The sequence below is a fragment of the Lepeophtheirus salmonis genome, chromosome 1 (assembly GCF_016086655.4).
Source record: "Lepeophtheirus salmonis chromosome 1, UVic_Lsal_1.4, whole genome shotgun sequence".
Lineage (NCBI taxonomy): Eukaryota > Metazoa > Arthropoda > Copepoda > Siphonostomatoida > Caligidae > Lepeophtheirus > Lepeophtheirus salmonis.
This window is the reverse complement of record NC_052131.2, coordinates 41030950-41044651: the sequence shown is the minus strand read 5'-3', so window position 1 is coordinate 41044651 and position 13702 is coordinate 41030950. Positions and strand designations below refer to the sequence as shown.

At 33.1% G+C, this 13702-nt stretch overlaps 1 protein-coding gene across 1 annotated transcript; it reads right to left on the bottom strand.

The window, feature by feature from the left end:
- On the bottom strand, positions 1 to 4050 carry LOC139907026 (zinc finger MYM-type protein 1-like). The gene is made up of 2 exons (XM_071892983.1): positions 3422 to 4050; positions 1 to 3365 (listed from the first exon to the last, which is right to left on the bottom strand). The coding sequence occupies exons 1-2, from the start codon at positions 4028 to 4030 to the stop codon at positions 3039 to 3041; spliced, it is 936 nt and encodes a 311-aa protein (XP_071749084.1). The 5' UTR covers positions 4031 to 4050; the 3' UTR covers positions 1 to 3038.
- Between the last annotated feature and the right edge of the window lie 9652 nt (positions 4051 to 13702).

Here is a 13702-nt window from a genome sequence, read left to right as displayed (position 1 = left end):
TGTTGTTTCTAATTACTATTTTCCCCAAAGATTATTTAATTTTTTTTACTCTTGATTATGGGTTTATATTTATTTCATATATATTTAAGTGCCTCTGAAGTCTGAACTAGAGTTTAAACAATATTTACTGTTATAACGAGTTCAGCTTTGGATATATCCAACCAGTTGCAAAATAATTATTTACTACAGTTATCCTATTTATAATACTTTTAAAAAATCATAGTAAGTGGTTTCTTAAAAGTATTTGGAGAATAAAGGAATTCAACAAAGAACCCTATTTTCGAAAGAAATACCTTAGTTTTTAGAGAACCGTTATAGATGGGTTGGCTGATTTAATTCAAGTTTTTCCTGATAGCAAAAATAGTTATGAGACAGAATTTATATAATGATTTTTTAACTTTTTTTTAAATGATTATGATTTGGCATCAGTAATAGCTTATAAAGACTAATTTTTTTTTTTTGAAAACAAGGAAGCCCAAATCAGTTAAGAAGTTAAAGTTACAGCAAAGTTTCCTCTTTTGTAATTATAATCATTTGTATTTACTGCAGTGCCTTATTATCAGGGATTAATACCATATCTTCAAAGTTGTAGAGAAAAACCCGTGGAAGGAGAAGGGGTGTGTGTGTGAGAAAGATGATATGATAGTTATTATGAACAGGACCCTCACCTTCAGAGGCCCCAAAACGCATATATAAATATTTTGAGGGAAAACCTATAACAAGGGGTTTCTCTTTAATTTTAGCACTACTATGAAAATTAAGCAAAGTCTTTCTGTCTCTGTGATTGTGGAGGACACATTTTGACGAATGTAGGTTACTAAAGCTCAATGCCTTAAAAATGAAAAGGGAAGTATCTATTTGGTGCGTCAACATAAAAAAAATCTTGAAAAGGAAATATCTCAATATTCCATAGACATTCAATTATTCAATTCATCTTGCTTGCTTTTGTTTTGACGGATCATATACATAAAATTTAAAAAATAATGAATGTGACTTTATATGAGGCTTGGCAACGAGCGTGTGTTGCTAATCGAAATTTTTAAAGCAAAGTTTATCGACGATTAATAAATCTGAACATTAGTTTTTATAGCTCCCATTCAAACCTCATTCTTTCATGTATTTTTTTTTTTTTCGGAGTTCAAAAACGTTGATCGAATGAACGATGAACGGAAACTTTTCAGAAAATGAACGAAAGAACAGAAAAGGGTGAAAGGGTCCAAGCCTAGATTTTAAGACCAAATTACTTAGTGATATTTGAACTAAATCTGTTTATCATAGGCATCAAGTTTTTAATTTTTTTAAATTTTATTCTTAAAGTCATTTTGATGAAGTTTCATCAAGATTTATTTGAAGTTTGTACATTTTCTGAAGTAAACTTAGCAATTATGAGGCCTCACAATTTCGTCGCCCCCAATTATGAATATGATCAATATGTGTACAACATATCCTGTCAGTATGTAAAAATAAAAGAAAACGAAAATGAAAGTGGCATTTTGAAGATTGTTTGGGAGGAGAGCAGCTTAGCTATGGTGACGTTTCATTAGTAGTTATATTATCATTAGTAGCTATGATAATATGAAAGAAGTAAACACAAATCCCATTCCGTATCTAGCAATGAATTATTGATATAGGCTGGAATTACTCCAAAGTTGATCTTCGATTATATTCCGACGAGGACTTGCACATATAACTCTAGAGCAAACCCTCATCAGGGCCGTCTGCAGAGGAGCTTAGTTTTTGAATTTTTTTTATTATTCTGTTGCATAATTTGCCCGAATGACCTTTTTTTAGAAATGAAATCCTTAAAAAAAATCCCTTTATTTTCGTGTAATTTTTTTTTATCCTGAAGAACAATTTTTTGGGTAAGAGACAAAAAGTGCCTGCTCATTGTTAGTTGTTACTCTCCATCTTTCATGAGCACACACACTAGTTATTACTTTATGTTCCGTCCTCATAAATTAAATAACAATGATAACAACTTTGGAAAATAAAAAAGCCTATTCAGATTTTCTACTAGAAAAAGCAGCTCCCGCTTTCTAGGACATATTTATCAAGGGGATGGATTAAAACTACCTCCACTATGTATTTTATACACCTCCGATGCAATTTATATTTTACATATATTTACATCGAACGCACACCATTTTAGAACAACTAAGGGATATTTTCTCTATCTTACTATTATATATATAATAAAATTAAAATTATTCTCTTTTGCATTTCTTAAATATTCTACTCTAAAAAGTTATCTTTTATATTTATTTATTCATTTTATATTATCAGAATACTAATTAATTAATTAAGCTATTTTAATTGGTGTTGTGTTGGTTCATATTTATTCAATCTAGTCCAGTTTGGCCTTGGGACCAATCCTTTGCACTGTTAGTACTAGAATGGATTAAAAGAAAGAAAAATACGTCGTTGAGTGACGTCCTCAAGGAGCAAATTTTATCAGTCTTAGAACTTATGTACAGGACTGAACTATACGAAACGGTGTTCATTCGACTCGAGCACTTAAAATAATCAGGTTTGTTCAGTGCCGTATGTCAGGAAGATTTTTAGGTCCGCTTTACAAGGGTGAACGGTTGATTTTCAGTGGTGAACGTGGGATATTTAAACAGGGCAAATGCTACAGCATAGATTAAATCTTGCAAGAATATCGTCCAATGGACTGTCTGACCATTATTTTCTTCAGGCAAACATTGGGAAAAATAAAATGAAAAGGAAAAACTCTAGACGGAAAGTCAATGCCGACCTATTCATAAAGGAAGGAGTATAATGGAGTATAAAATGCACGGTGCAAGAATGAGAGAAAATTTTTCAACTATACAATTAAGTCAAACAATTTAAACCTCCTTAAATATTTTTAAAATAATAACGGATGAAGATAATGAACGAGATTGTAATATACCATGAAACGGTTACATCGACAGAAAATAAATTATGTTCACAAGTCTTGATGTTCTTAACTCGCATGTATACGTGGTGATGTGTTTGAAAAAATGAAGAAAAAAAAATGCATGTGTTCTTTATCATGATTAGAAGAAGAAGTTTTTCCTCTCTTTCCTTGACGCAAAGGTGTCAATCAAACTGTCCATGTCTTCATGGAGCACCTTGTCCACCATCACCCTGTCCATGTTCAAAAGGGTGAGGGAGGAGAGCCTCTCCTGGTCCATGGGGGTCATCATGTGGTTCTTGATCCTTCTGAGACAGGAGAATGACCGCTCCGCCTCACAGCTGCTGATGGGCATTGAGACCAGGATAACGATCACCTTGTATAGCTCCAGCATCAGGCGGAACACTCCCGAGCTTATTAACTCCGCAGCAATTTGTGACGAAACCATGTCTTCTGTGTCAATATCTGCCTAGAGAAACATAAATTTTAAACATATAATGCAAAATGAAACATTATAATATTAACCTTGAATTGCTGGAAGATTGCATGATCTGACTGGAGCTGTTCGAGTTCAAGTCTGTAGTGCTTGGCGACACGCTCAATGACACAGGTCTCCACTTCACGGTCATTGACGATTGCAATGAGATCCATTGTGATGTTCGTATCGTCGGTGGCAAATCTGCTCTCAAGCTCTAATACAATCTTATTGATTGCAACATCGAAATGTGTTTCACGGAAGTAGGATTCAGTTGTTCCTTTCCACTTTATTCTCCTTGGAATCTTCGCCTCCTTGAATTCCAAATCAATTGAGTCCTCGTGGTCAAATACTGATTTCATCTCAGGCGACTTCAACTCAGCAAGTTTCCAGATTGATTCAAAGATTTTCTCATTCTTAAGATCTTCAAGAGTCCTAATCACTAGGTTGACGTGTTTCCGGGGCTTTGTTAGGTCAACCTTTCTGCCTTGAAGTTCATCTGACAAGCTAGATGTGTGTCTGAGGAGTGTCTTCAACAGTTCAATGGCGAAAACAAATTCGTGACTAAAGATGCTGTTGAGCAGAGAAGTTGCTGTTGAACTCGACAATGTATCTTTATCTTTTCTCATTATTATGAGGGTCTTCATGATTCTGACCATCCCTAGAGATACAGCGTCTACAGCATCGTAGCGGAGACTCCAGCGGGTTAGCAGACTGGTTCTTCAGGGTCATCACCTTGGCATGCTCCTCATCTTTACTTGTTATCTTCAACGACTTGTAGATTGCTGACCTCTTTGGTGACCCTTCAATGAAGTTGTATAAAATTTGTACTGTCCCCATTGTATTTCTCAACAGGGTTATATCTGAGAGAAGATCCTTGACTACAAGATTGAGGACATGGGCGTAGCAGTGGATGTAGACACACAGTGGGGCTGCTTCCTTCCACCTGGCGGCAAGACCCTTCTTGATGCCGGATATGTTGGAGGCACCGTCCGCGGCCAGGGAGACAGTGCGGGCGGGGTTAAGGCCGAGATCCTTGACAGCCTCGTGAAGCTTCTCAAACAGATATTTGCCGTCAGTCTGGGTAACTTTTACAAACTTGAGGAAGCTCTCTTTCTTGATGCCTTCACTCGTCAGATATCCCAGAGACAGACTGAACTGCTCCGTGTTTGACATATCTGATGTCTCATCAACAATCACAGAGAACCAGTAGTCATCATCGCCGGCACAAGTCTTGATATCTTCGATTATATTTTCCGTCACATTGGATGCTATAATCTCTATCAGCTCATTTTGGATGTCAGGTGAAGTCCATTTGGCAAAACTTGCCCCAGTTGAACCAAATTTTTTGACTTTGGCCTCCAGTTTATCTTTGAGAATATGATTGTCGTGTGAACGCAGGGACAAAAGCTCCAAGAAGTTTCCTCGATTGTTTTCATTAGATTCCGTCAACTTTTCTCTTTTTTCGGAATCGCCCCTAAAAGCCAATCCTTGCTTTGCGAGGAAACCAACAGATTGGAACAGATACCTCAAATAAGCTTGCCACTTCAAGACTTCCTCAGCATGTTGAGACTGAACATGGCCGAGAACCGAGGTATTCTTTCTCTTTGATATGAGGAAAGTGATCCACTTTTCCATCGACAGTTTGTGTTTTTTGTTGTTAGAATGAACTTTCAACGAGGAACTGTTTTTCCATGTTTTGAACTCAAATTTCCCAAGGTTGGAAATGTAAAATTTGGAACAGGCGAAACGCTTGGCTGACTTTTCAACCTCGTCATATTCTAGCCACGGGAACTTACGGAACCAATCATATTGAAAGTCTCTGGAGTATTTGTCATCTATCTGAGGACTGTATGTTTGTAACTTGGGCTGTAGAGGATGATCTCTCTCGACTTTAGGCACAGTTTCCCGTTGGCTCCCGCCCGGTAAGTATCGGATCACCCAGCTGGCTCGTGAAGACGACAGGATACTCTGGGCCTCCGTCCACAAACTCCATCTCGTCAGTCTTACTCTTCTCAACTCCCTGGACATTGTCGCTAGTCTCAGAGTCCTCTGCAGAGGGAATATTGTTGTTGTTGACTACAGAGAGCTGCTCGAGAGAGAAGATTGGTCCGATATCGAGATTAGGAAGTCTTATTCCATGGGAAATCCGTCCGCTGGGGTAATTTGATGAGTCGTCATTATTTTCTGTGTCAACAGTAACTTTCTCTTCAGCAGAAACGGCCTTTTCGGATCTTGGTTCAGGCAGTAAGGCCTCAACTGGAGCAGGGTCATCGGGACAGGAAGAGGCAGTGACTGAGGACGAGGATGTAGCCGAGGAAGTTTTCTTAACAGCAAAGTTCAATGTTTTCTGCTTCTTATGATCAATTTTCACTTGATACTTGCAGCTGGGGTCATTCTTATGGAGTTTAACTTTGTGATCATTAAAGTTGTCCTTCTGTATTTCCTTCTGACAGATAGAACAAATCCCCAACTCTCTGTTAAAATGCGTTTTCCGCTTCCCGTGATACATTTCTGATAATTAATAAATTAATGCAACAATCCACTCTAAAAAATGCATAACTATTATTTATGTCCCTTTTAAGCAGTAATAATTTAATTTATTTTGTATTCAATGAAACAAATTCTCACGCTCTTACATATTTCAAGAGGTCTCGATACGAAAAATATTGTGTGCGTCTTTTTTTTTTTTTTTGGCTGTAAAGTACTTCACATTTGCAACCAGTAATGTTAAACGTAATATCTAACTCAAATATCCACTCAATGTGAAGTACTTTAAATCCATACGAAAAATGTTGTGTGCGTCTTTGTTTTTTATTTTTGGCTGTAAAGTACTCTTGAAATAATTGCAGTAATTTATTAATTATCAGAAATGTATCACGGGAAGCGGAAAACGCGTTTTATATTCAAAGGTTCAATCATTTATATTTATAAAATGACAGGCAATATTTGAAAGAGATATTACGGTAAATTACAGGATTTGAATTCAAATTTCTGCGATGAATTGAGATACCCGAGAGTGTTAACTGTAGTTTAAAACCTCCGTTTTATCTATCTGACTTAATTTGGCCCCAATATTGTCTTAGAGATATAATTTATTAATTTACTAATTCTATAAATGTGCCGGTGAATTTTGGCTACTTTAAGTACAATTTGTGGCGCCTCCAAAGGATTAATCAGAATCATTTTTTCATTTAAATGAGCTATAATTTGTTGGAAAATGTATTCCATGTTCAATTTTGAGAAAAATTATCTAGCTTCCTTTTGGGTGGACGTGCTACAAATATGTAATTTTATTATAATGACTCAGTACTATTATGAGTTGGTCATAAGTTACATATATATAATAGATTTTAATAATTAATTATGACTTAATTCATCTATATTTACCTACCTATATGATTGGTGGACGGTTGAGTAAGGTTGTTGTTTTTTGGTCCGCTGAAGCGAACAAAGCGCAATACTGACGTACGGCCCTGGGTTTGTTGTTGTTCACGTTTTTTCATCGTTTAGTTCACTTTTTCAAATTCGTGTAGTTCACTTTAATCGTTCGCTTTGAATTTGTTCTATCGTTCACTTTTTAAACGAGTTTTCGTTTAGTTCACTAAATCGTTCACCTTGAATTTGTTTAATTGTTCATTGTCCACTTTTCAAACGACTTTTCGTTTCGTTCTATCCCACTTCCGAAAAATGAAATGCAGTTATAATAAATTGACTAATTTCCAACATCATTTCAATAAAAAATTAATCAAATCTGTTCAGAGTCTACTTTGTGTTTTACTTAATAGGCACTGACTAGACATGTGCTAATATCAAAATATTTTCAAATCCGGTCTAATATTTCAGAAATGATTAGATGTACCAGTATTCCTGAAAGGATTGGCTTTATTTTATCACAATTGATTTGTTTCCTTTCCCAATAGATTTATATCATAAGGATACCATATTTAAGAATAAAATCAAAACAAAATACTTATTAGTAGCTTTTCAGTGACAGGATATCTCTAGGTAATAGCACTTTTTATGCTTATGAAATTTTGACATAGTTTTGAGTTATTAAAGCGTATTCATCAATTTGATCCCGGTTTAGTAATGTTAGTAAGATGACCTTTTTAAACAAAGAGAGCGAAGAAAAACTCGAGAAGGTATGGTAAGGAAAGAAAAAGGGTGAGGATAAGGTGGGAGACAGACATGTATAACTACTGAATTAAGACCCTTGTTAATATCAGCTGACTTTTATATGATTTTGGGGGTAAAAAGGAAATACTGTTATAAAGAGGAGAAGCTTATACATTTAAAATAGCATTAGTGCATGGAAAATATTAAAATTATACTGAAATTCAATTACCTACAATTACTTATTGTAATTTTATTATGCATTTCTAAAACAAGTTAAGACAACGATAGGTGCGAATGCTTACTTCAAGGAAGGAGAAGATAACATCCTGACACCCTATTAAATAATCAACAAAAAAGAAAAATAAGCATACCCAAAACTGGGTTCCATTTCTAATTTTTAAAAGTAGTTTTTTTTACACACATGTCAACTCTATTTTAGACTATTGGTCCGTCCTTGACCGTTCTAAAAAATTAGTTTTTTTTAGAAATGGATACTTCAAATTTTAACCGTTTTGCCAATAATTTTTTTTGCATGAAATAATAATTTTTTTGTTGATAACAACAAACAAAAAATCCAAGTAGGTTTATATTTACAATTTAAAGCACACATGACGTCATCAACACTTCATCTATAGAATCGATCTAGACCAAATTTTAAATGAGACTGATCTAGTAATTTCTGACCAAACCCCAACACTAGTATATATGTATAATATACTAGTGATGTATCGTGCCTAAACTTTAACTCTCCGTTCTAAATAAGAAGGATTAGATATAGATCTTGTCATACAAAAAGTTTTATTAAGCATATCAAATGATAAACTGAGATGCTTTAATATAATATTAGTGAAAATGATGCCATGTAATCGGCACTTTACATTTTGAGAAGTTTTCAAAGAACCGATAATAAGGACAAGACGGGACTAGATAGTGTCGATTTTTTTTGTTCCATATTAAGAACCGATATAACCCGAATACATACTTATTGTTAGTTAAGTCATTCTCATACGATATGGGATACATGTAATAAGATTTTAATTCGGGTATCCTTCTCAAGGACAAAGTCAATATTCAGTAAAATTTTGGATCATTTTTATTAGTGTATAGTTTCCCCACAAATAAATCCATTTAATAATTAAGTCAAATGTATTCAAAGAAATATGAAAGTTTTTTTGATGAGTTTCACGAAGTAAATCAAGTATCCCTGAATTTGAAAATATTTACTACTTTTTATATACACTGTTCTGGTGTTACTTGAAATTAGAAAATTATAATTACTAAAGAAGGATCGAGTGATATTCTTCCTTCCATAGTACCATATGTCTTGCTCCCACGTTTTACTCGCACTCGCTCGATGCCCACCCTCACTTATCAATCCTTAAGATCATTTGTCCTTGGAGCCAGTCCCTCCAATTTCCCCAAAAAATATTAATGGTTTATTAAGCCAAATAAGATACATGATATACGAGTATGTATTAAGAGCATTGCACATATAATGCAGAAAATATTCATGTTTTCATTATAATGCAATATAAAACCAACATATTTTATTTTTACATACTATAAGGGCTCCATGCCAAATTTGCACATGTCAGCAATTTTCAATCTTAAATTAAGTTAGTCAAAATATATTATTAAAAAGTTAATTATTTTCTAAATAAAAAAAAATAGGGAAGACGTAGATGAAGTGTGGGTCTACAACTTTTATTTTATAGGCTATTGAATATAACTGCAAAAATTTCTACGACAAAATTTTGTTCTTAGAAATGGGGATATAAAAGTCAGAAAATAACTTTTTTTTACCTTTAAACTTTAAAAAAATGGGTTAAATGTGAAAATTTTGCAAACTTTGTCTTGTACAAAAATTTGGATCAAATTTTTGTGTTTACTCTATTTATAATATTAAATTTTAAAAATTGATCTGTATGAAGTTGATTTTTTAGATTTGAAGTTATATTCTTTTAGTTTTCGGGCTTCACGGTAACTGTCGAAACAGGGTTATAGATTGCAAATTTTACAAAAATTATTTAGCAAAATATTCAAGAAATCGAAAATACATCGCTTTCAAATTGGGTTGGCATGTTTTAGTGAAAAAAGCATCGCTTTCTGTTATTTTTTTGTAAAAATCCCCAAATTAAGGTTTGAGAGAGAAAAAAAAATCAGACCAGGTATCCTTCCTTTTTTTTGAACAGATATATCCAGACCTTAGTATAGGATATCCGGAGAAAAAATCGGCCAACTCCATTAACCTTTTCATCGTCTACAACTTTTATTTATGGATTATAGCCGTACACCTTCAGCTTTAGGTGTCATTAACCATCAAAGTTTGGTTCAAAAATGCATTTTAAAAAGGTGGTGTTAGAAAAATTTCCTGGACTGTGCGGGCCGGCATTCAGGCCTTGGGTTTAAAGATATTTGTATTTTTTATAAGCTTTAAGTTAATTTCAAGTCAGACCGCAACTTTTCTTACTTCTACAGATTACCAGATTGTTAGTCATATTTACGAAAAACCCGGATTTCAAAAAATTACACCGCTTTCCTGAACTTCAAATCCTGAAAGAAAGGCGAAACGGCCGAATTGATCAAACTTGTTCTTATGTTAAAAATTAGTCAAATTATATGCCCAAATTTTATCATGCTTATAATTTTTACCATTTATTTGTTCAAAATTGGATTTATTTAAATTTTGCCGTTCTTGTTTTTTTTTAAATGGAATTCTCCTGATCTTGGCATACGATATCCGGATAAAAAAGAGGCCGAGTAATAGATCAAATGTGGTCCAACAATTATTATTCATAGACTATATGTGTACAACTTCTAGTTTTGGCGATTAATTTAAACAAAGTTTGCTCAACGACTTTAACAGAGTTACAGATTTTGTATTTATGATATATAACAGAATAATTAAATAAAAAGAAAAAACCATTAATTACGTCATGAGGTATCGATTTTATCTTCTTGAAGTAATTTATGAAAATGAGTAAATTCAATTTTTCTAGTGACAACATATCTTGGTAGTATTTTGGCGAAGAAAAAATTACGATCAGCCGTCAAATGCCCCTCCCCCTTAGCAGGAAAATTACTTTTTCAAGTATAAATATGAGTAATTTTAATCTATTTTCTAAATAAAAAAGAAGAAAGTCGCGAATGTCGTTCTCATTAAAGCCTTTTTATATTCAAAACAGTAGTTATATAATATTTTAAGTTAATAAAGTATAGTTTTAGGTCATATTAAAGGCCAAGGGTCACAAAAAAATTAACTTCTTCTAAATTTACCATGTGTACTAGGCTATCCTAAAGGACTCAAGGGAAAGAGCGGACAAACAAAAAATCTACAACAACAACAAAAATATAAAGGAAAGAATTAAGGTCAAATCATCTACAGCTATTGCACCAACTGATATATATTTGGTTGTTATTCTCTCAAAATTTAAATTATTTATTTTTTATAAAATAGTTGTTAATATTTTTTTTATTATCTTTATTAAAGAATTTAATTTTTTAACATAAATATAAAGTATACATATGGCCAATTATCAAGAAATGTGTTGTACAATTTCATGCATACTTGCACTTTTTCTAGCCTGAACATTGTTCCCCATTCCTCCTTCCTCTGTTCGTCTCTTTCTAGAAAGTTTTGCGAACATCTTAACGCGAACTTGGCAATATTTTCTAATAATTTTTGTCTAAATATCATGACAATCGGGTAGGGATATATTTGTTATTTCTTTTTCAATTATATATTGCAGGATTTTTGTTATATTTTTCAAATCATTAATTTTTTAGTTTTAATAAAGTTACAAAATCGCTTCTCGGCTGCAATGAATATACTTACGAAGATTTCCTTGATACAGTGGCGTAAAGATTGGCTGGTATAATCTTTTAGATGAAAGAGTTTTGAATACGGGCCACTATCTTTAGTCTCCAAAATAACAAATCTAAGACAATCCCAACAAACAGACTCATATGTCTTAATTTGGTTTAAAAAATAAAGCCTGCAAAATAATATAAAACATCACTTTGTTGTTCAGAAAACACAGGATCTTCTCCCAGCTGAGGAGTTAGTTCTTGAAGAAAAGATGTATTATCCACTTCGTCAGGAAATTAAACATTTTCTTGGCCGATAAGCCATGAAACTTCTTAGTCAAAGTTGATCTATTATTACAATACACTGCACTACACGTTACCATTATGAACAATATTTTGTAATTTATAAGTATTGCCTAATTAAAGAAAAATAATGAAAATAAGCTCTCAAAGTAGTACATAAATTGAATTCAAAACCTTTAAAATTGCCCTGATGGCAGATGACAATTTTAAGCCAATCAGCAAAGAGAAGAAAAAACATGCTCTTCTTTCTACTGACCGTCCACTATTTCCCTTGAGTCCTTTAGGCTGTCCCATTTGTCAAGTGAACTGTTAATTCGATTTTCTATTGTATTTCGATGAAAAAACTAGGTAAGTAAAGTTTCAGTCTTCAAAGAGCCATTTGAAAATGACTTTTTAAACGAGATTCTCTATTTGTAAAGGGATTCAGAAGTTCCAATTTTAAAGTTATCTTGCTGAATTTCAAAAGTTTTATTAATGTTTCTTTTCTCACGTGATACATAGGGATATCATTCCTTTCATTATGTAGCCCAACGAACTACTTCGGATACTTCAACGATCATAAACACTACATCAAACACTCGAATCAAATAAGTATCAGAGCTCAGTCCAATTTTTTTTTTTTTTTTTGAGTGACTGAAGTAATATAAATTACTGTTATGTGGAGTGTCAAGATCAAATGTACAACTATGTAGTTGGAAAATAGATAATAAGGGAAACTGTTTATCATTTTAGAAAATAAAAAATAAATTTAATTGAAATATAATTATATATATGAAGGGTATCAAACTTCCATGTAAATACCATGACTGGTATTTTTAACATTCGTAATGTAAATTTGGAATATTTTTGGATTTATTTAGCCATGTATAAATCAATATGCCGGAAGACATCTAGATTAATTATTAGTGAAGGTGTACTATGTAAAATATAGATATGAAGTCAGAAATCCCCTTCCATAGTACAATACAATGAATTCTGACTTATTTAGCATTCGAATAAATTGCTCAATATAACAATTCCATAAAATATGACACTTCGGACATGATTCAGAAATAGACTTCCTCAAGTGACAATGAAAGCAATATTTTTTGTTCCACGACCATATTTTGAGTAAAATGACGAAACATAAAGTCAAGGTATATAGTTATGGTATAAGGTTAAGCCCCAGACTAAATTATTTTCAAACTCATATGAATTGGTTCCATGATTGATATTTCAAATCAGAACTAAAATAATGGATATACAATAGATAAACTGTTGTGTAATGCTATAGTATCAGCTCGTGGCGGACCTCATGAACGCAATTTTTTTCCTCCTTTGTATGAGAAAGTATTTTCTACTTATGCATTACTATTAGCTATTTCTAAAACATTGACGTTACAATATAAATTGCTAAGAAGTGATCATAACTCCACTGCAACGCTGGGATGTATATACACTGTAGTATAATTATCCTTCAACCTCTTGTGCCTATACTCAAAAGTTTTCTTAAGATGGCATTTTGTGGAATGCAAAGAGTAACTATGAATTAATGCCCATCAGCTGCCTACTTAATAATTTTGGAGGCATAAAGGGAATCACTTTTATGTGGAGGAGAACCTTCAAGAGAGATGTTAACAGCATGACGATCTATTAAAGACTGAACCATAAAGACACTACGACAACACCTACTGTTTTTCTTCTCTAATCTCATAACGTTCTATTTTTCTCTACGTTTCACGCATCTATGTATTTTTTCGGGGATACATTTATTACATATTAGTATAATAAATGTTTCCCTTCTTTCTCATTCAAACTTTAGATCCCTGACTCGTCCTTTTCAAATGGCCACATTGTGAGAAATACTTAATTTTATAGATCATTTCAGTTCTATACATATTGTTCTTGGTTGTTTTTTTAAAAGCAATGTGTAGGATGTAATAATATGTATACCTATACACACGTTTCATTAGTACCCATTACATACAAATTATATGAAAAATAAAACTTGTACAAGCTTCCAAAGACTCGTGCACATAAATCAATATTTTTTAAATTTAATTTTGCAAAGTAATTTAGTAGCATCTTCTATAAGGGTGGGCTGGCTTGGGCGGGGTTTGATT

Excerpts from the sequence above, each read along its gene's own strand:
- LOC139907026 (XM_071892983.1), bottom strand. The coding sequence starts at position 4,030 with ATGGTCAGAATCATGAAGACCCTCATAATAATGAGAAAAGATAAAGAT. Across the intron at positions 3,366-3,421 it reads CAATCTTCCAGCAATTCAAG|GCAGATATTGACACAGAAGA; the intron begins GTTAATATTATA and ends ATGTTTCTCTAG.